Genomic DNA, 21,827 nt, shown 5'->3' with positions numbered 1-21,827 from the left:
TCTGGAAAGGCAGTTGATAGGACCCTGGTTTATTCAGTCTTTGTAGCTTCTCAGATGGTGTACAGCAATGTAATATATTTGTATATGAAGGCTTTTTCATTTAAGAGATTACAACTAATTCAAAAAGCTATTTAAGGATGGCTTTTTGTATCATTACCAAGATCTGTCTTTACCTTGAAGGCACTCACAGTTCCAAAGCCTTCTAAGGCTGAATTTGGCAGCTATAGCAAAAGAAGACTCCCAAATAAGGGTGCAGTTTTGCTTTAACAGAGCAGAGCTTTCTGTGTGGCCAGTCCAAGGTTATGGAATGAAATTCTCGAGAAACCAAGGATCACTGCAGACTTGCACTAAGTATGAGGTGCATTTCTATGACCTTGGCCATTTTTACAAATTCTTAGTTACAGGTATAGTTAAGAACACCCTAAAACATTATCAAAACAAGGCACTCTGCATCATATATTTGTACCTCCAGAAAAAGAAAACTAGAATAAATGTGCCAATGTGTAGTCATGCTAATAAACGTTCTCCTGTGAAAAGCACTATAGTGGTCAGTGTGATATAAGCTAACCTACATAGAGTTGCATATGGAAATTATGAAAATCTTGACATTGGTACCTGTAGTTTACTAGTTGTCCACAAATGTCCAGAATTAAAACTGCCAGCCTTTTTGAAAAATTTGAAAGAATAGACAGCAGAGACTAGCCATTAGCAGCCCTTGTAGGAAAGTACATATTACTCATTGCTGCCTGTGGCATCATTGTCTACCACCCAGTTTCTCTCAAGTTTTCCTGTCCTTGGCACAGTCACAGATTATTTTCATCTATTTAACACTGGTCAGTAACATGGATGCTATTACGCAGTCTTACAACTTTCATAAGAGTTTTGCAGTTTGATTATTTTCTAAAGCATATGTCTGATTAGATGGTGTTCAGCCACAAGATTCTTAGCAGATTATTTACAACTCAGTTTTTTAATGTATCCCAACAAGGCAGATGCTACTTTCAATCTTAACCTAGATAAAATGCAGAAAATATAGTAGAATTGTTCCTTCTCTATGTGAAATACAAAAAGGAAAAGTCATGGCCCGTTTTAGAAATAGGTAAAACTTCGGGATTTTGGTTTTTTACAAGTTAAGCATTCCAGGGAATCTTGCATCTTACTCCTTCCCAAGCAAAGTAAGAGGAAACAAATTGCTTAATGTTATTGACAAAACAGATGAAATGCTGTATGTTGAAAACAAAAATCTAATTAACCAATTCAAGAGTACCACAAGTTATCCTCTCGAGAGAAATGTCTGAATCTTGGTTAGAGACTGTCTACATCTCCTCAGAAGTTTCTGAGCATTCATAAGTCACTGCTATCCCTAGTTAAACACTCCAGCAGTCTTCTGGATGCTGTGTAGCCTTCCTTGAGTAGGTGAAGTCTGTTTATAGCAGCAGAAGCCCAGGTGTCTTGTCTTCCCTTCATATTTTGATGTTAGGGGTTCTTTGCCAGTAGTCTGCACTCTGGAACGCTGTAAGGTTGAATGAGAACTCTTTTCTCTCTCACTGTACTCAACCTTGGCCACTGGTCCAAGTTACCCAACTTCGTACACCTTCTGAGTAAGAGAACAAAATAGCTACGCAGATTTTGTGTAAATTCAAGCCACCTGTTTCAGTAGCTGTATGAAAATTCATTGAATGGGACGTGAAATGAGATAGACTTGCAGATTTCTTAAAAATAAGGCCACGGCAAACTTCCTGTCAGCTAGTAGAGACAAACTCTTGGAGGAGACTTTCCTCATCCAAGTTTCCAAAAGCCTTATTCCAGTTGTTAAGAAACTCATGGCATTCTTCCTGAAGTAGCATTATTATGGAGGAGTACTAAAATATGTCATGCCTTAACAGGACTTTCTGACTAGTTTGGAGGACTACTCAGAATTTGAAGTGCTTGCATACTTACATCTTGTCACTTCAATATTGACTTGCTTTTGCTTGGTTTTTGTTTTTGATTTATTTAGGGATAAAGTGATTCCAGAGAGAGTGGGCACTTACAGTATCCAGTTTACCTTTGCAATGGATAAGACAAATATGCTCAGCAGTGACCAGGTTTGAATCTATAATTAATTACATGTAGCCAAGAACATATAATACAGAATCATCTGGGAGAAATACTATTTTTTATAGTTACTGATTTCAAACTATTGATTATCAAAACATGTTTTCATTAGCTTTTATAATTAAGAAATTTTGTGGAATAAGAGAGCTACATAATTTGCAACCTAGTAGAACTGGTTTATTGTCATGCTAATCTATTTCAAGATTGTCAGTAAATATCAGATGCATTTCTTTCAGTATTTTTCTGAGCAACCCATGTGTGCAGGTAAATTGCAGTGAATTATATCAGTCTTAATTTTCTTTTGTTTTGTTCTTCCTCTTTTTTCTCCTAGATTATAGTTGAAGTTGTACCTAATGACCCTGTACGCTTGTTACCTGATTCTTTACCAGCTACTCCAGCAGTTTCCAATGTTCGAACTCTTAATAGCCGTACACTGGTCAAGGATTTATACCTCCATGTAATGGTAACTATACTTTAATACAAAATCAGAATTAGGGAAATACATAAGACTGCTAAAAATATGTTGAATTTTGCTGTAAGGTATTGCTGCTATCTCTTTATAGATTAACTTAACAAAGAAGATGTAAATCAGTGATTTCCAGTGTATGACAGGTGCATCTTGTTTTATTTACATACAGATGACCAAAACTAAAACATGCAATCCTTGCTGTCAGGCATCTCTATTGAAATCCATTTCTTGTTGCCACAGGAAAAAAATGTTTCAAGAATAGATTTTAGTGGGAAGACACTTACATATACAGCAGATGTTTCTTTCCATGGCTTTTCTTCCAGGAGACCGTTTCTCTTAGAAATCTTGTGTTATGAAGAATAAGGTCTCCTGAACTTTGAACATTGACAGGAGTACAGGGGGATCACTTATGAGTTACCACCATGGGCAAAACACCCCTGACTTGTGGAAAATTAATTTAGTTTATCACCAATTAAAATAGATTTGAGTAGTGAGAAACAAAGACAAAAAAAGTAAAGCAACACCTCTGCCCCACCCTTTCCCAGGCTCAGCTGTGCTCCAGACTCCTCTACCCTTCTCCAGTCGGCACAGGGGGATGGGGAATGAGGGTCACGGTCAGTCCATAACAGCTCCTCTCTGCTGCTCCTTCTTCCTCACAGTTTCCCTACTCTAATGTGCGTCCTTCCATGGGCTACAGTCCTTCCTGAACTGCTCCAGCGTGAGCCCTCTCCACAGGCTGCAGTCCTTCAGGAAATATCCACCTGCTATAGTGTGGGGCCCTCCATGGGCTGCTGTGTGGATGTCTGCTCCACCGTGGTCCTTCATGGGCTGCAGGGAAATACCTGCTCCACCGTGGTCTCCCCACAGGCTGCAGGCAAATCTGCTCTGGCGCCTGGAGCCCCTCCTCACCCTCCTTCTTCACCGACCTTGGTGTTCCGTCTGCTGTTTTTCTTTTTTCCCTCCTTCTCCTCTGCCTGTGCATTTTTGCCCTTTCTTAAATACAGTTTCCCAGAGGAACCACCGTTTTGGCTGAGGAGCTCAGCTGTGCCCTGTGGCAGGTCGGTTGGAACCGGCCCTGTCTGGCAGGGGGCAGCCTCGGCCTCCCCTCACAGAGGCCGCCCTGAGCCCCCGTTGTCAGCACCTTGCTACATAAACCAAATGCAGTATATAAATGATTTACTTATTTCAGTTTATGTTCCAAACTAACTTTTTTTTGTCATTTTTACTTACAGGATGAATACAACAACCATACTGGAATTGATCTAGTTGGCAGAATAATAGCAAAAATTAAGAGCCCCAATGAAGATGATATAGAGATCCCACAGTTTCAGGGGAAAGTCAGTACAGTTGAGTTTCCATTTGACAGAGGATCAGCTGAAATTGTAAGTGTGACTGAAATACACAGTTAACTCCATGAGCAATGGACCTAATGAGGCCAATTTTCCTACAGTTTCAAAGCTGATCTTACACCTCATGGTGTTTTGTGGAGGATTAGCATGTATTGTAGCCTTCCCTTACAGATAAGTAGATACATTATTTCTTCTCTGTTTGGTTGCTGGTTTTCAGAAAACCTGAAGGAAAGACATTCTTTAAACTGTTTATCCTTGCCAAGCGAGGGAAGGTTACAATTACATTCAGTCAGGGACTGGGATATACAGGTGGGATCCAGGATAAGTCTTTTCCTCATTTGAATTTCACATGTAAATAACACTTAACCAATTTGTAGTTAAACCATTAATATTAGCAGTGTTTTACATTTTTATTTATAATTCTATCTGGCTGTAATATCTTAAGATCATTTAGTCTGACCTCTTCATATATATGTAATTAAATTTTACCAGGTTCTCTTTACATTTTGTCAAGCTAACTGAGTTTTATGTACTTTGCAGAAAGGCATCCTATCCATATTTTCAGAAGTAAAGACGAAACTACCACTTCTCTCTACACTTTATTTCACTCATTAGTGCCCTTGACTGTTAAAAATGCTTGCCTTATTTCAGTTCGAATCTCTGGCTGTAGCATCATGCATACCTCTGAAAGCACTGCATATTGTCACATCATCACAGTCACTTTTTTCTTCAACAAATACAGATTGAACTTTTAAAACCTATGAGTTCAATTTGTAACAGTTGTTACAAAGTGTAATATAAAAGACACAAGTTAAAATGTGTACATGCACAAAACCAGAAACTGTTGAAAACACCAAAAACCCATTTGAGTGTAGAGCTGCACATTTGTTCTGTGTGGAACAGTCACAATATCTGTCTTAAAAGCCTACAGAGAACTTCACTCAATAGGACTATTCACATGGTGAAACAGATATATATAGTTGTTTTTTTAAAAGTTGTTGAAGAGCAAAAGTATACCCCTACTTCATTTGGCTCCTCTGGTTGTCACATGTTTTACTGGCCTGAAGTCTGTGGAAGTCTTCAGTTGGTGTACTAAAGGAGGATCCAACTTGTTAAAGAAATTTTCTCAACCACCTTTTTTAACTTGTTTATTGGAAGCAGCTTCCCAGCAGACCAGCATCAGTGTGTGCCAGGTGAAGGCAGACACTGCTATAGCAACAAATACAAAATCTGCCAATACAACTTGGAAATCGCCACAATAAAAATAAAAAAATTTAGTAGAATCACTAAAATCTACATATCCTACATCCAAGCTTCTTCATAATATATTTTATTCGGTACATAACTTTTATGGAACTAAATAGATGAAACTTAATGACACAGCATAAATGTCTCCTGTCAAGGATAGAAACATTCAGTTAACATGGGCAAACATTTATAACTGAACAATCTGTCAAACTCTGGTCTACTCTGATCCGTAAGGAAAAGTGACAAAATATGTATGAAAAACAAAACGTATGGACTAAATAGAGGTATCAGCTAAAATTAATATACTTTAAAATTGATTTATGGTGCACTCCGAGTTTCTCTTGTTCCCCAACCATGTTTCAGGAGTAATAAATTAATTGGTTTGTGAACACATTTTTCTTGGGCAGGTGGGGTGGGAAAAAGGGCAAAAGTATAGGTAAGGGGTCAGCTGTAACCACTCGTCTAACACAGTAGCACTTTTCTCTGCAAATCTTGCATTTACACCTGTGGTAGAAATTTGAACAGATGTTTAAAACATACTGTTGAGGGGAATAATAACCCCATAGATTGGACTCTCATAGTTCAGATAAAGTTACTGGATAATTTCTCAGACTACTCGCTAACGCAGAAGTAACTTTTTTTTATCTCCATGTACTAATAACCTGCTGTTGAGCCATTGTGATGTAAATACTCCTGTCTTGCTTCAGTGGCTAAGCTAACAACCTATGTAATGGGGGTGGAGGGGATGTTTTCGGGGTGGTTTTTTTTTTTTTGTTTGGCTTGTTTTGGATTTTTTTTTTTTCTAAGCAGATTCTTTTTCTTTCTACTTATATATTCCTGGTTTGTTGGTGAGCAGGTGGGTTGCGTTCTGCTTTCTCATTACTGTGATCTGATAAAATCCTACTGCTCTTGACAGTTACTTGTGTTCCCTAGTCTTCCATCAGGAGTAATTCTGTTTCAGTGAATCCTGTACCTCTTTGCCTCTTCAGGCAGTTTTCAGTTTATACTGAGTTCTGTGACTTCAGACAACTCACAAAGCCAATATGGAAAGGATTTGTTGGTTGTGATGCAATGTACTTTTCATATGACTAGTAATGGGGAGGGGACACACTAGTGTTTTTTGAAGTATCTTTAAATTGTTCCATCTTGTTCATAAATATAATTATGTGCAATTAGCATCAATGTAATGAAGCTGATAATCTGACATGTTTACCCTTACACTGAGATTCAGGAATACTAAAGTTGTTTAATGAAGGAAAATGTTTAGATTTTTATTAGTATAAATTTTCTAAGGAAAATATATTTCCACTACAGACTTCTCCTGATTAAATATGTAGCTGCAATATTTTTGAAAGCCATGAAGACTATCTTTGAAGGTTATATATCTATCTCTTCTTTTAGGCTGCAACCACCTCTCTTGATTTGGCCAGTTGAGTAGCAATTTCTACATGTTAAAGGTGGAAACAGTATGAGTTTTATTATAAGCATTTTTCATTTTATGCATGATACCTTTCCCAAAGTAACAGCACATTTAGATATTACCTATACTAATTTTATTTCTGTTTACCATTTTTTATGGTTTTATATTTCCTGTGTTTGTAAAGAAAGGTGAAGGATTTAGTTTGTCTTTTCAATAAGGAATTGATAAGAAATGGGATGTTCATGTTCGTGTTTGGATATATATTGTTCATTCATTTGGGACCTGCTGTCTACTTCCATGGTAACAGCAGTAACTTTAACTCAGCACTGGGAATAGTTTATTTTTCCTTCTCTGTGTTTATGCTTTGGGTCTTTCTTTTTAATGTTCCGTTTGCATTTGTTCACATGCTGAATGAAGTACATCCAAGGAAATCTTGCTTATGGGACAGTGCAGAGTATATTTTTTCTGAGCATATGTCTCTTAAATATATAGCCAGAAATAGTAAGACTTTAAACAGGTAAAATGACAATCTTAATTCTTAAATAATAAAATAGTTACTGCTAAATCTTTGTCTTTTACTTCTTTTTATTAGGTGTAAAAGGCATTTCTAAGCTGATACTTAAAACTATAGTGATACTGTATAGACATCGTGTTAGGTAACTTATAAAATTTAGTATTTGAAGAATGTTTATTTTACTTTGTGTATTATCTCAAGTGTGAATATAAACTTATGTATGTTTGTTTGTTTGTTTTATTAGAATCTAGTGCTGGCTGAAAACAGTCCTGGAAGAGATAGCACTGAATATATTCTTGTATTTGAGCCAGATCTGCCAGCTTTGAAAAAACCTTTGGAACCATATCGTTTGTCATTTATGTTTTACAATGGTATGTCTCAATTACTCTAAAATGCTCGCATTTCCTTAGAACCAACTGTTCTTAGGTCCGTAATACTTCTTCAGAACTGTGTAATAGCTTAATAGGTTTTTACTGATGTTTGAAGTATGTAACAACTAAGTATGTTACTGTATTTTCTTCTAAAAATATATGTATTTATTTCTGTAGATTTCAAGAAACAGCAACAGATGGCAACACTTACAAGGGAGAGAGACCAATTATCTCAGTCCATAGGTGTTTACAGAAATTGGTTTGATACTACTAATCAGCTTGTAACTGAAATGAAATGTAAGTTCAATCAAATATATAAAAAAATTTCCTGGGAATTAAACTTTTTTTTCCTTTAATAACTTTGAGAATATAGAGAGGGGGAGAAAATTCAATATTGAAATCATGAGATACAGTAATTAGAGGGGAGCAGAAGGGAGTATATCTTTGCATTAGCAGGGAACCATCTAGTTATTTGGATGGATCTACCTATAAAGGGTCTTGATTTGAGGTAGAACATCTTATGTCAGAACTGTCAAAAAGAGGAATAAAACATTGAAGTCGGTGGTCTGATTTTTTTTTTTTTTCCATGACTGCCTTGCACTTCCATCTTTGCAATGAACGTGTGAATGCTCATCCATCTGGAAATTCAACAGTTGCCTAAAAACAGTTTTAGGGAATGAACTACAGATAATCCTTCTTCAAAAAGTTAGTCTTATATTTTCAAAACGTTACTTTTTCCCCCACATTTGACCCTATGTACATTATTCACATTATTCAAAAGTATTGTGTAGCTATTCATTGTTTATCTCTGTTCTTCAGCAAATGTAATCCTTTATAAAGTGTGTTAAACAGCAGAGCAGTGTGAGGGCGGTGGTTTATGGGAATAGGAGAGATGAAGGAAATGTTTTCTTTGCATTATTGTTTTCTTTAAATTATCCTGTCTGTTGATCAGGAGGTTTGTTTTAATAGATACATTTTTAATTTTTTTTTTTTTAAGTAATCACTAAATGTAAATAAAGCATGCTGGAATTAGAAGATACTGCTGTTTCCTGTAATTTTAGTACAGGGGTATGTTTTTATTACTTGCTTACTGCATGTTTCTGTTATGGATGCAAATTCCCGAATTCCAGTGTGAAAGGCAAAAAGTTTTGGTTTTGTATTTGCAGATTTTTGCACATTTCTAGGAGTAAGTCAGAGCACAACATCATGCTTAAATAACATTTCCAAATATAAACCTGTTCGAATAGAGAGACTGGAAAGCAACTCACTTGTTCAGTCATTTGTTTTCAAAATTGCTTCAGCTCAGATATGAGAGTTGAGGAAATAGTGTCTGGAAAGTGGTGTCCCATATAAAAGACAAAAGAGGGCAGTGCCAGCTACCACTCTTCCCTTCCCTCTTGCCATTTTGCCTGTTGGAGAACCGTTTGGAAGGATAATTGAGGATGAAAAGAAAAAAGGGCTTACATTCACAAGCTGATCTAAGGACTGCACTGTGGCTTCCTGAAGCTGAAGGAGATGGCAGCTGCTGAAATTGCTTAGAAGCTGGACAGATCACAAGATCTTTGTGGACAAATCCTGATATTCTGTGCTGAAATTAAGAAGGAGATAGGATCAGCTGTGGGTGGCATAATTCTGAAAGTTTTAAGAAATTCTGTGAGAAGTGTTCCATTGCTTTTTAATATTTCCTTACTCTCTGTTAATTTTATTGGTTTCAGGTCAGGTTAAAGAAGCTGAAACAAGAGAAACTCACCTGAAGAATGAACTGAAAAAACACCAAATTGAATTACCACAGACAAACACAGTATGGCTTATTTCTTACTAAACTCCATAACATCTTAAAAATAAATCTAATCTTAATATGAAATTGATATCATTATATAACATTGTTGAATCACACTGACATATACACAAGCACCTGTTACAAAAACCCTGAAAATTTATACCATGAGGAAATTTTGTGGATCAATACCAAACTTAATTTTTTTTTTTTTACTGTTCTGCTAATGTGACTATCTCTTAAAGAAACTGCGAGAGAAATAAGAAACCTTCTCTTTTATATCCTGATCTTGGTTTGGTCTTTCTGCTAAGGTTACCAGTTGTGTTACTGGTACTGCTAGTTTTCATAATGGGTTTTTTCAGGCTGGTCAATATACACTGGATGTATTCTGGAGTAAGTAGACCAAAGGAGAACACTTCATTTCAGAGAATTAGAGAGTTTCATATGTTACTGCCAAAGCTGATGTAAAAGTAAGTTTGAAGGATTCAGGGCAATGTACCCCATAGCTAATTTCTCATGAAGATACAATTATATTTTAAAGGAACTTTTTAAAGAAAGTTTTCAAACTACTTACATCTTGGAAAAAAAAAAGTAAACAATTAGTTTTCTTTAGATCAAATAAAAACAAGTGTTACAGACATTAATCACAAATCACTAGAATTAAATTTTACACATTCTGCAATCATGATACCCAAGATCCCCCTGCTGGCTAAATTTTTCGGCCCTGGACATAGTTCCCTTCTTTTTGATTTCTTTTTATATATTTGTGGTTGGCTCTTCCTGCTGATTTAAACTTTCTTCAGTTTTAGCTCTAATTAAGCTCTGGTAGCTCTTTGTGAAAAGCTCCCTGAAGTCTTTAAAAAAAAGGTAATAAAAAAGTTCATAGTCACAACTGCAGTGTGCCTCTTTTTGCTTCCTCTGAGATTATATGCAGTGATCCCCTAGATATCAAGAGTCTGTTTCAGATTATTAATGTTTTTTGTTAGGAACTTGATTGACAACAGGTAAAGTAACTACTTCTGCAGCTCAGCCCAATGGTATGTGCTTGCTAACTTTAAATTTTAATTCTCAGCTTCAGTATGTGGATTCTCTTATAAAACAAAAGATGTTGGATCAAGAAGGAGTAATGAAACAGCCAAGGCGAACTTGTACTCTCCCAAACTATCCAAAAGGCAACCAGGATATTTTAGGCAAGGTGAGTTTTCTCTCAAAGAGCCTTCAGATGAGTTTTGTTAGTTCCAGTAAGTGGTAGTGGTGGAAAATTAGCTAACCAAATATGCAAGTAATTTCTGAGGGGTATTATAAAGAAGGTAGCATTCTCAACAGGGGAATTAAATGTCTGATTGAAGTTGCAGGATGATTGTGATAAGTATGAAAAGGGGAGGAGGTCTCGGCTTCTATTTTGACTCTTCTAACTTCTGTGGTACAGATTGCACATTTAGCTCAAATTGAGGACAATGAAGCAGCAAAAGTCATCTCTTGGCATTTGGCAAGCGACATGGACTGCGTAGTCACGCTGACTACTGAAGCCGCTCGTTCTATTTTTGATGAAACTCAAGGCCGACAACAAGTGTTACCCCTTGATTCTATTTACAAGAAGACACTGCCTGATTGGAACAGGTAGAGAAAAAAAATGAAACTTCTGCACTTGTATTACATACTACTTCAACTTTTTTTTTGTCTAATTTGGTTTTTAAACTTCTGTTAAAGATTTGAACTATAAAATTTCTGGCTTCATAATTATAGCAACAGTAATGTCACTTAATGTTAGCTGAAATTGTAGCTTTATATCTTTAAGTGCTGTGCATTGTTTTTTATAGGGTGTTTCTATTAAAAAGAGAAGACAGTCTACCATTTTTTCTTCAATTCTATATGTTTTCTAGTGCTTCAAATCAAATTCTGACTTTTTTAAAAATCCAATTTTGGAGTACATTCCCTAAAATCATCTGTAGTAACAGAAATTCATTCTGCAGTTTTGGTTTCCTGGAAGATAAAGGAAAATATAATTCCATGCCTGAAAATAATTTGCTTATGAAGATAACTGCTAAAATCATAAAGAATGCCTTTTAGAAAAGATCTGATGTGCAGATATATTTATAAGGTCCAAAATCTCAGTTTTAATAAAATAGTGTATTAAAACTTGTCCATAAAAATAGTCATATGAATTTGTTGGCTATATGTCTCATTACAAATTAGTGTTTTACAGAGCATCTTTAATACTGGCATTTCAGATAACATTGGGCTTGCTTTGTGCCTAATGTGGAAGTGTTAAGATGCATTCAATTCAGTTTGAGATTTCTGACTGGATTGTCAGCAGCAATAATGAACTAAGTACAAATGACTTTTTTCTCTTCTTTTCTCCCTCATTCTCTGCTTTCTTTAACTAGACCGTTACCTCACTTAAGAAACGGAAAAATCTTCTTCAGACCTATTGGAAATCCTGTGTTTGCCAGAGATCTGTTAACATTTCCAGACAATGTAGAGCATTGTCAAACAGGTAAATTATATTAAAGAAATTGTTCGTAACATTTCTTTTTAATAAATTAAATACAGAAACATCACAAATCATAATCCATTCAGTAATCTAATGAGACGTTTGCAAATACCAGTGTTCTTTCCTCGTGAGGTCTGCTGGTATAAAGAGGATGACATTAGCATAAAGTATTTGCAAACAACAGTTGTGAAAATTTCAGCAGTGACCACTGTCTTCTGCTTATTGTCTTCTTTTTTCTCTACTATATATACTTGAAGTTTTTAGGTGTTTTAATTACTGCAGCATTATCTTATGCCCAAGCTCCTGTGAGCAGAAACTGACAATCATGATACTAGTTTTATATTTTCATATTGCAGAAGTTACTGCTTTTGTCAGGCTGTTTTTCCAGTCCTGTTCCTCTCAAAAATGTGTAATGCATAGGTTTATGTACATCAGACCGAACTGTAAATGACTATATATATTATGCTTTAAATAGGTAGAGTAAGAAGAAGCTTTCCATTTTTATGTAAACTTCAGTTTAGGGAACCATCATCCTCTTGCTCTTTCTAACAACGCAACGATACCTACTTTTTCCTACACTTTTTTTTCTTAAGTAGACCTACTCATTTAAATGGAGAGTTGGAATCTGTAATTAGTTCAATAAGTTTTTCATTTTACTTCACAATTCCCAGTATCGCAATATACCTCTCTAGTGTTAATAACAAACAATTTCTAGCCGGTTTATTTTCAGAAAGTTAGATATTGTCAGAGGCTTTAACTATAAATTCTTCTTTGTGTCCCTTGGGGTAATTTAAAAAAACCCCTTGCTTGGCACACCTTGTGCAGGGCCACATCAAGTTAGACTTTGTATAGAACAGTCTGTTTTTAGCAGAAGAAAAGTCTTCAACTCAGTTGGATCATCAGTCTGTGAATGTTTTTTTCTTTGATAACCCACTGAATATTAGGAAACATATTAGGGAACTGAGAACACAATTCAAGGAGGACTTAGAAAAATAATTTATATAATTTCCTAAAACTTGGGATTTTCTTATGTGGTCTTCATAAGTGTAAATGTAAGATATCAAGGGAGTACTTTGGTGGAAAATACAGTAAATTATGCCATAAGGCAATTAAACATACTAAATTTTGTTCTTTATGAATTATTTGATGAAAACAGAAGATTGAATATTTCTCTCAATCTCAGAATAAAATTTCATTGAAAAAAGACCATCCACATGCTATTTTCCTTGCACTTATCTGAAAAGCTGTAATAATAATGCCTCAGAATTGATTTTTCAAAACTCAAGTTATTTTGTTGCGGAAAAAGTTCATGGTTCAAAAAATTACATTTTTCAGTGTTTGGGATGCTCTTGGGTGACACTATCATTATAGATAACTTGGATGCTGCCAACCATTACAGAAAAGAGGTATGTTTCAATAATTCTTGGGGTTTTTTTAAAACAAATGTATTGCATAGCTACATATTTAATACATTACAAACTTAGAATAATTGCTAAGTTTAATGCTGCTTTAGCTGTAAGTCTGCTTGACTGTAGGTCTTGATGCACTTAACAGTGAATGAAATCTTTAATACTGGCACTGACAAAATTACCTCCATTCAACAAATTCCATTATGTGAATGTTGCTGTGAAGTACAGGACCATGTTTTTAAAGATACGCATTTTTAATTTTGCTGTTATTGTTAAATGCAAGCTTTTCAGTACTTTCCTAGTCCCTGTATGTATAATAAAACATGTGAGTCTGACACACATGAGGGCATTTCAGATCCACTAAAATAACTAAAATCTTTGTGAAACTTACTAGATCTTTTTCTGACCCATTTTTTTTAGGTTTAATGGGACACATTTTAGGAGACAGAAGTCTCTGAGGAAGTCCTGACACTAGGCACTTTCTGTTTCAGCTTATGAGTTTGCTAAAATTGAAATAATGATTCAGCATAAGAACATAGAACTGTACTGATTAAACATTAAGCTCTTGGAGCAGGATATTCTTTTTTTTTTCCTCTCCAGAAGTATACAAAATTGTACTGTAGGGTTGTTCTTAAGAGAACATCAAGTTAATATGGAAACTGTGGTGACATCTAAAATTGGTTGCCCGTTTTGATCTTTCACAGTCAGTGCAGCACAGATTTCCCGCTCTGTGCTCTGGGCCTGACCAGCTCTTTTACTCTGTGATTCCATTCCCTTTTTGCTGGCTACCACTAGCTGGTAACCTGGGAAGAAAGACTGTCTTGAATGTTTCCAAAGAGTGTCTCAGAAATACAGATAGAGTAAAAAACAGATGATTGTCGTTAATATTTTAATTTTCATCGTGTGGTATAACCATCTCGGTGTCCATCACATGAACAGATAGCTACCATTTTTCAACTGTAAAGACTGTATGTACTTCTTTCATCAAAGAGTATATATATTTTTACTGCAAAATCAAACAGAAGAGACAGGAAAGTCAGATCTCAGTTGTTAATCAGTGTCAGGAGACTGACCATCTGTGTCTGTTCAGGAAAAGGAGTTACTGTATGTGGTCATTTCTCAAAATGAGGCCTGGGTCATTTCACTTGGTTAGTCTGTCACCCCATTTGTTTCAGTCACCCACCACAGGTAAATTTCATCAACTATACGGAAGTTCTATTGGATACATTGTAAGAAGTAAATCTCTTGGAATTCAGATGCTTTAAATCTTGTGCATTTGAAAAAAATATAAAGCCATCTTCATCAAATAATTGAGCAAATGCTCACATTTTTTATCAACACTAATGTTTATTGCCATGACTTCATAGTATAAGTTGACAATTAGCTTTTTTCCAGTACAGATCTAAATACTGCCTCCAGAGTTCTGTTAAAATCGAAGGACACACAAAAAAAAATAGTCTTTATAAATATCAACATCAATATATGCATTCTATTACTTGAAAGCAAAAGTCATGAGATGTAATTTCATAAAATATGTTCTCATTAGAGAACAAGCTGCATTGTAGTTGAAAGATCACAACAGCATTGCTGAAAACTTAGATTTTCCATGAAGTTACTAATTTAGTATCACTTTTTATACCTGTGTAGGTTGTAAAAATTACACATTGCCCTACTTTGCTGACTAGGGAAGGAGACAGGATTCGCAGCAATGGAAAATTTGGAGGCCTCCAGAATAAAGCTCCTCCAATGGACAAACTCAGAGGAATGGTATTTGGAGCACCCATGCCAAAACTTTACTCTACTTTATCTGGACAGATAGGTGGGTTAATGAAGTAATGAAAATACAGAACTTACAAAATTGTATTGCTTGCCTACATTGGTTATTCTCTTATGTAAAATAGAAAGAAAAACTTCAATTTAGCATGAAGTTATTTTGAGAAATATGACCTGTACAATGTCCTCTTTATGAATTTCCCTTTTCTTAAGAGTTTATAACTATTAAATTTCCTGAAAGAATAAATAATAATTGTCAGATATTCCCCCTTTTTCTTAGTCTTATTAAAGAAAGAGTATAAGCAGTGGTAATCATTCAAACAGCATGCAGGAGAAGCTTGAGCTGATTGAATTCCAGCGTCCTTAAAAAACAAGTTTCAGGTCTTTCTCCTCCAGAAACACCATGCATCAATTTAGAATTTCTTACTGTGCAAGTAAGCTCTATGAAGCAGTAGTAGAAAAATTCCTGTCCCCATCAGAGTCATGCACAACATTATCTACATTATTTCTGTAACAAGAAGATACTTTAGATTTCCTGTGGGATCGCTTACATTTCATTATGTGCTTGGATTCTTCCTTTCAGAATAAAGGTTATAAATTAAAAGATGGCAGCTTCTGACATGTAACATGATTTGTAAAACATCGAAAAGTCTTATTCTCAAATAAGGTTGTTCTTAAATACTTAATTTTCAAAAGTTTTGAAAAAGACTTGAAGTTTTTCCATTACAGTATTCCTAGAAATGTGCAGTGAAGAGGGGTGGAGGGAGAGCGAGAGAGAGAACACGTGTACTTATTGGAGTAGCCTTATATATGAGCAAACTACTTAACATTGACCAGTTGAGGGAGAAAAAAGACTAAAAATGTCTTTCCTAGGCATTTCAGTAAAAATACATTACATGTAGGAAAAATACAGTAAGCATTTCAGCTACACACTGAAATATGCTGGTTTTAACACACTTTATATTTGTCTATCATCACATTTTCAATTGTTGAATTCAGTTATTACCCAATGTGAATTAAATTGCAATTGTCTATAATTTAGTACAGGAACAATTATGGTAGAAGAAAAGGGCATGTTTTAATTGCACTTGGATAGCTACTAGACATTTAAAGGAAAATAATAGTGAAATTCCATATAAAGGACAGCACTTATTACACAAGACTTCTTTTGAACTAAATTTCAGCCTTAACATTAGTTCTGGCTTGCTGCACTTCTGTGTTTGTAGCATAAAAGATAGTAGTTACTTAAACTGTGATTACACTGACAAGGTACTTCTAAAATAAACCATACTAAGAATTTACAGTGCCTTCTGCCAGCCTGCAGTAACTATCTATGTGAACGCTTTCACCCTGTGGCAGATGGAATGTAATTTACTGTTCAGTTAAGCTTTGTGCAAGCTACCTCATATTCACCACAAAGTAAAATGAATGAGCCTGGGCTAACATGCTTGAACCCTTTCTTTATTACCAGACATATTTATTCAATGCCTGGACAAAAAAAAATTCTTCATCTCATATGTTAAGAGGAACAACGATTGTCAGCAAAATATGCCCTTGTTTAGCTGAGTCTACTGCTGTTTCCTTGTTTAAATTTCCATAGGTGGGAAAAAGTGAAACTCAGTAAATGTTCTCTTGTTCCACAAGGTGGACTAGAATTCAAGTCAGTAATACAAGCTTCAGCTGTGTAGCACTAAAAGCAAAACATACTGCAAGCACATTTAACAGCATCAAAGGTAGAGAATTCAGCTTGGAGCACACAAGCGACAAGATGTGTAAATAAGTACCTGTCTGCCATGTCATTTTCAGAGTTCACTGGTACTTTACTGTGATCTAAGGTGGTCTCAAAGATAAGAGGAATCAAAATATCGGATGTGAATTTTTTTTTTTTTTTCCCCAGTTTGTCTTTACAGTATTTTAAGAACAGCCACTGGTCCACTGTAACTTTGGGTGGGGTTTTTTTAAGTAGTGCTTTTGAAAGATATGTTTTCTTGTGAATCTTATAAGTTGTCTGGATTGTATCTGTAGTCTTCTAAATCAAAATGACCACTTATTTACTGGTCTGTGTTTTATTATTTTATTCTTCAATTAGATCTTCTTCAGCAGTACCGTGCAGCAGTAGTGAAACTTGATAAAGTGAATAAGGACCTTGATTTACATTTGCAGTCACTTAACACTCCAGAAATGCAAAAGAAAAAACAAGAACTTGCCGAACAAGAGAAAAACCTCAAGCTAATAGAACAAAAATTGGGTAGGTTATTGTATTGTATTCTTGGTGTCCTAAAGGAGGTGAACTGTTAACTGCATCCAGATGTATTCTACTCTTACAAACTAACAAGTTCAAACTATGAAGGAAGATTGTTGAAATTAATTAAGAGCTTAGAGATGTCTCATTTTAGGGAAAGAATAGAAAAACTGTATGTAGTATGACGCTGTGGATATTGCCTAGACCAGCACTGCCCTGTAATGTGTTCAAATAACAAAAATGGTCAGTTAGTGTCTTGTGAACGTGAAAGTATGATCTCACTAATACGAGATTATATAACTAATAGTCAGGCTGGCCCAGTGGTAGAGAACATTGACATTCCTTTTGAAATGACTCTGAAGAGCTGAATTGCTTTTGCTAGGGAAACACAATCAAAACATTATACTATAAAAAGAAACACCCCTAATTCTGCAAGGATAGTATTTCTCAGTCAATCTCAAATAATTTATGATACTTCAAAATATATTTAAAAAAACATTTACTCTGTGACAACTAGAAATAAAGCAAATGTTTTTGCCTGTCATCTTTGAACTTAGTTTCAGACATAAGGTAACTAAAATTTATGACATGTCTAAAGCCTTACTTCAGAGTTTTAACACTACTGTTACAGGGCCCATTTATAACCAACAGGATCAATATTTTTTTTAATTTGTTCTTACTTGCAACTTTTTCATAGGTATGACTCCATCAGATAAAGTCACTGAATCATTACTTCAGCCTATACTGTTGGATATGTCTGACACCCCCATCCCTCCCAAAAGAATGCGAAGAGAAACAGTAAAAAAATTGTATAGGTAAGTCTCTATTCTTAATTTAGTCATTACTTTGCCATATCCTGAATTCAAACCTAAAACTAGTTTGCTTTTTTTCCATGGGAGATTTTTTTTTTTTCATTTTGTATTTGTGTACAATAACCAACAATGAGTAGAGTTTGCGTAAGGCTGATTTTCAAGGTAATTTTTATTTCCTCTAAAGTTTCTGCTGTCATTTAAGCTTGATATAAAGATTTTGTTGCTAATTCTTACTCTGTTTCTCTTTATGAACTGACTGATTGGCATCTTTATGCATTCACATTCCCCGTATTTTCTGGTATATTCAACTCTGTTATATGCCCAAAATATTGAGACAGCTTGGTCTGTAAACTCTTAAGGTTCAATGTCAAATACTGGACAGGTGAACAGACAAAGAATTATTCTTACAGAACAGAGAAAGAATCATTCTTACCTAATTTTTCTAAGTAACTGTCTGAGGGGGTACAGTATTTAACACAGTTATCTCTTCACCTGTGTATCTACTTCTGCATTGCCCCTGTGGCTAATAAGCATTTGTACACACAGGAAAAACAATCAGGGAGATCTGTAAGTCTGTATCTTTAAAATGACATGGAACTAATTTTATCATTTCTTACGTCTCCTCCTGACTGCATCATTGTCTTTGCTGAACTATGGTCATATTTTTGAGGTTATTTAAATCTTAGTTGTGTTCTGTAAATCTCAGAATGAGTTTTCACTATATTACTATGTCTCTTTATTATTTCTGTTTATTTTAATTCTTTTATCCACATGTAGAACTTCAGTGGTTGTGTATTTAAACTAGTATTAGTCTTATGCTATTCCCCATTTTAACAAAATGATTCAAAGAATAATCAGCTGTGCACAAATGGGAGCTCTGTGCTTTTGCATCTGTTACAGCAAATATATATAAATAAAAAAGACATACATATATAGAAAAAAGGGCTTGTTTATAAGCTACTCTGCTATGTTTTTGTTTAGCTCAGAAGAATGGATCTCCTCTCCCACAAAGAAGCAACAGCAGCAGCAGCAACAGCAACTGCTGCAAATACCCGCTTCAGAACTTAATGGAACTCCACGAAAGAGAAAGGCATAGACTGATGAGACTTGCTGGAAATAGCTATGTATTGAAAATGTGAATACATTCAGTTAAAGGAAATATTCATGTTGTATTACTCATTACTATGAAGATTTTTATACTGATAGAAGATATAAATGTATTTCAGTTAGTAGTAACAGAAACTTAAGTATTTAACATTGATAGCCTAATTTTTGTATAGTTAATTTTCATTTCTAAAAGCTTTCAGAGTTTTTATGTTCATGTGTGAAAAAAGTTTAAAATATATCCTTTTTTATTTATGAAAAAATCAATCTTTTCAATAAAATTGCTTCAGTACAAAGCACTGCTAATATAATTAATTGTAATAATTAAGTCAACAGATTGTGCCATGAAATTAGATTTTAATTTTAAAAGCATCCCAGGCTGTCTTGGGGAAGAGAACCTTCTGGGCTGCTCTTCTTTGATGGATGAGCTGTTGAGCTAATAGCAATTCAAAAGGGAGGGTTTGAGCGGCGATATACTGGGATTTAACCACAGCTGCTTGTAGAGTCTTTAGACGGTTAACAACAAGCCAGTATCTAAGGCTATGCCCAGGGTGTTGACATGGGAATTCATATCTCCTTCAGACAGTGCCAGTGGAAAAAATAAAGTAGTAACTTGTGAGTATGAAAGGTGTAACAGGATTACAGGGGGGCTATTTTATGGATTAAGAGAGTGGTGAGTAGGGATACTTCATGGGTGCAAATGAGATAAAATACTGTACCAATGCTAACCACTTCTCAAAATCTGTTTTGCCACAACCCTCATAAAAACCTCACTGCTTAAGGAGATCAAAAATTGGCCCTTGACACCAAAAATATAACTTATGACAGAAGGATTTTAAGAGTTGGAAATGGAGACTTAAGATGAAAGTAGAATAATTGTGTTGGGAAACTGTAGATACCTGGACAGAATTTTACTTTACAAGGCTGTCTCCAGCTTTTAAAAAAAAAAAAAAAAAAAAAAAAGATTCTGTTGGCTTTCATAAATACCTAAAGAAAACTAAGTTTTCCATGGTTTAAGAAATGGGAGTCTTAAAATGCTAGAGAAAGTAGTCAGTTGGTCTCATTGGGTAAATGAGACCCAAAAAAAAAAGGGGGGGGAGGGTCAAAGGTCACCTCTAGTGATCTGCATCACAAGGATTTTGGTAATGCACAGGGCAGAAAAGGACCAGGCATGAGTAAAGATACAATTTCAGCCAGGGTCAGAGTGAGCACCTGGAAACAGGTTTGGTTGGATGAAAAAGGTAGGGCAATAGTAGAAAGCCAAACTTGAGACAGTATAAAACTATTAGTTGAAGTTATGTAAATAAAGAATGTAGGCGTGCAAGGATGGGGACCAGCCTCAAAGAATTTCTGCTTTGGAGTGAAAGTTGATATCAAATCTACTGATTTATACTCACTCGGCAACAAGCATTTTATATACAGCTTTTCTGAAAAGGGACTTTAAACTTAAAAAGACATAATGGCATCCTGCTAGAAACTTCAGAATACTAATCACATAGTGTCTCTATAACATTTCTATTAAAACAAAATATCTCCAAATTAAGGGGAAATTAAGCAGTGCATTCTGTGGTGGAAGGTTCTCCAAAACCTCATATTTTAAAGATAGACTGAATAACTTTAGATACCAATTTGTCCTATTCTTGAAGAAAATAAATACATTCAAGTATAGCATGTCACACCAGCCAAAAACTATGCTAGCCCTGCCTCAGGCCTTTTCCTGTTTTTTCAGCTCTAAATTTAGACATCAAGACTTGAACCAGGCAGCCACAATGGAGGGTTTGCCACGTAAGAAATTGTCCCACCACACCAAGTTACTTAGTAATATTTCTTTTAAATGCTTTTATTTTAATTTTGACATCTGCCTAGCCTCAACCTCCAACCTCTGGATGACCTTGAATTTTGTTTGATTAAATACCTATTTCAGCAGAAATGTCTCTTTCTGAAATTTCATCTCTTGCCTTCAGTGGTCAGTATAGGCACTGCCAGCATCATGTGATGTACCTCCCTGCTGGAAGAAGCAAACAGGAAATTAAGAATGGTTTCCAGAGTTGTGCAATAGCTATCAGAGATTTCAAGAAATTTCACCAGGGAATTTTCAGGATTTTTCAGTAAAGCAATGGCAGGTTATTACAGTGCAAGTGACTGCTTTGCAGAGCTGTTTAGGGCAGCTTATTTGGTCCTGACAAAACACTCAAGCTTGGAAGGTGTCAACTTTTTCTCTTTACCCATTCTTTATACCATAACAGAGCAAACTAGGGACTAAAAACTAGGGTGTGTATGTTGTCCTCGCTGATTTCATGAGGGGCTGGTGGAGAGCAGTGCAGGAAAAGTGAGAGGAAGTGGTTCTTGCGGGGGGGCCTGCGCCAGCTCGTGGGAACAAGGAGGTGGTTTCTGATGGAGGCTGGAAGCAGCTCTGGGCGGGGAAGGGTAGCTGCTGCTGCTGCACCGCAGGGACAGGGAGCAGCCGCTCAGCAGGACGGGCGGTGGTGGGATGGGGGAGCGGTCTGCGGGCACATCGGGTCAGGCCCTGACTGTACTGCAGCCGGTGGCACCAGCCACAGAGCAGGGCTGGCTGTGAGTGCCCTTGGCTCCTTCTTGGCTACTGGCACCTCTTCCAGCCCAGGGAGACAGGACCTCACCTTCTGCCTTTTTTTCCAGCAAAGACTCCCAGAGACACTGGCATGGTGCTGCTGTCACTGTGTGAGGTGGTATCTGCAGTGGCACTCGTGCACAGGGGCCTGTCACTAC

The 21,827-nt window shown here is 35.9% G+C and overlaps 1 protein-coding gene across 1 annotated transcript in view; it reads left to right on the top strand.

Moving 5' to 3' along the window:
* Positions 1-19,375, top strand: part of SMCHD1 (structural maintenance of chromosomes flexible hinge domain containing 1) — an 89,418-nt gene extending 70,043 nt beyond the window's left edge. The window contains exons 35-48 of the mRNA XM_074878940.1: positions 2,000-2,087; positions 2,429-2,560; positions 3,799-3,948; positions 7,342-7,468; positions 7,646-7,765; positions 9,184-9,269; positions 10,318-10,440; positions 10,675-10,865; positions 11,633-11,742; positions 13,075-13,145; positions 14,796-14,967; positions 17,011-17,169; positions 17,861-17,978; positions 18,957-19,375. Coding sequence (XP_074735041.1) covers positions 2,000-2,087; positions 2,429-2,560; positions 3,799-3,948; positions 7,342-7,468; positions 7,646-7,765; positions 9,184-9,269; positions 10,318-10,440; positions 10,675-10,865; positions 11,633-11,742; positions 13,075-13,145; positions 14,796-14,967; positions 17,011-17,169; positions 17,861-17,978; positions 18,957-19,071 — 1,762 coding nt within the window. The 3' untranslated portion in view covers positions 19,072-19,375. The remainder of the gene's footprint in view (positions 1-1,999; positions 2,088-2,428; positions 2,561-3,798; positions 3,949-7,341; positions 7,469-7,645; positions 7,766-9,183; positions 9,270-10,317; positions 10,441-10,674; positions 10,866-11,632; positions 11,743-13,074; positions 13,146-14,795; positions 14,968-17,010; positions 17,170-17,860; positions 17,979-18,956) is intronic.
* Positions 19,376-21,827: the final 2,452 nt, after the last annotated feature.

Source organism: Strix uralensis, chromosome 1 (assembly GCF_047716275.1).
Source record: "Strix uralensis isolate ZFMK-TIS-50842 chromosome 1, bStrUra1, whole genome shotgun sequence".
Lineage (NCBI taxonomy): Eukaryota > Metazoa > Chordata > Aves > Strigiformes > Strigidae > Strix > Strix uralensis.
The sequence above is the reverse complement of the archived record's forward strand: the minus strand, read 5'-3'. Positions and strand labels throughout refer to the sequence as shown.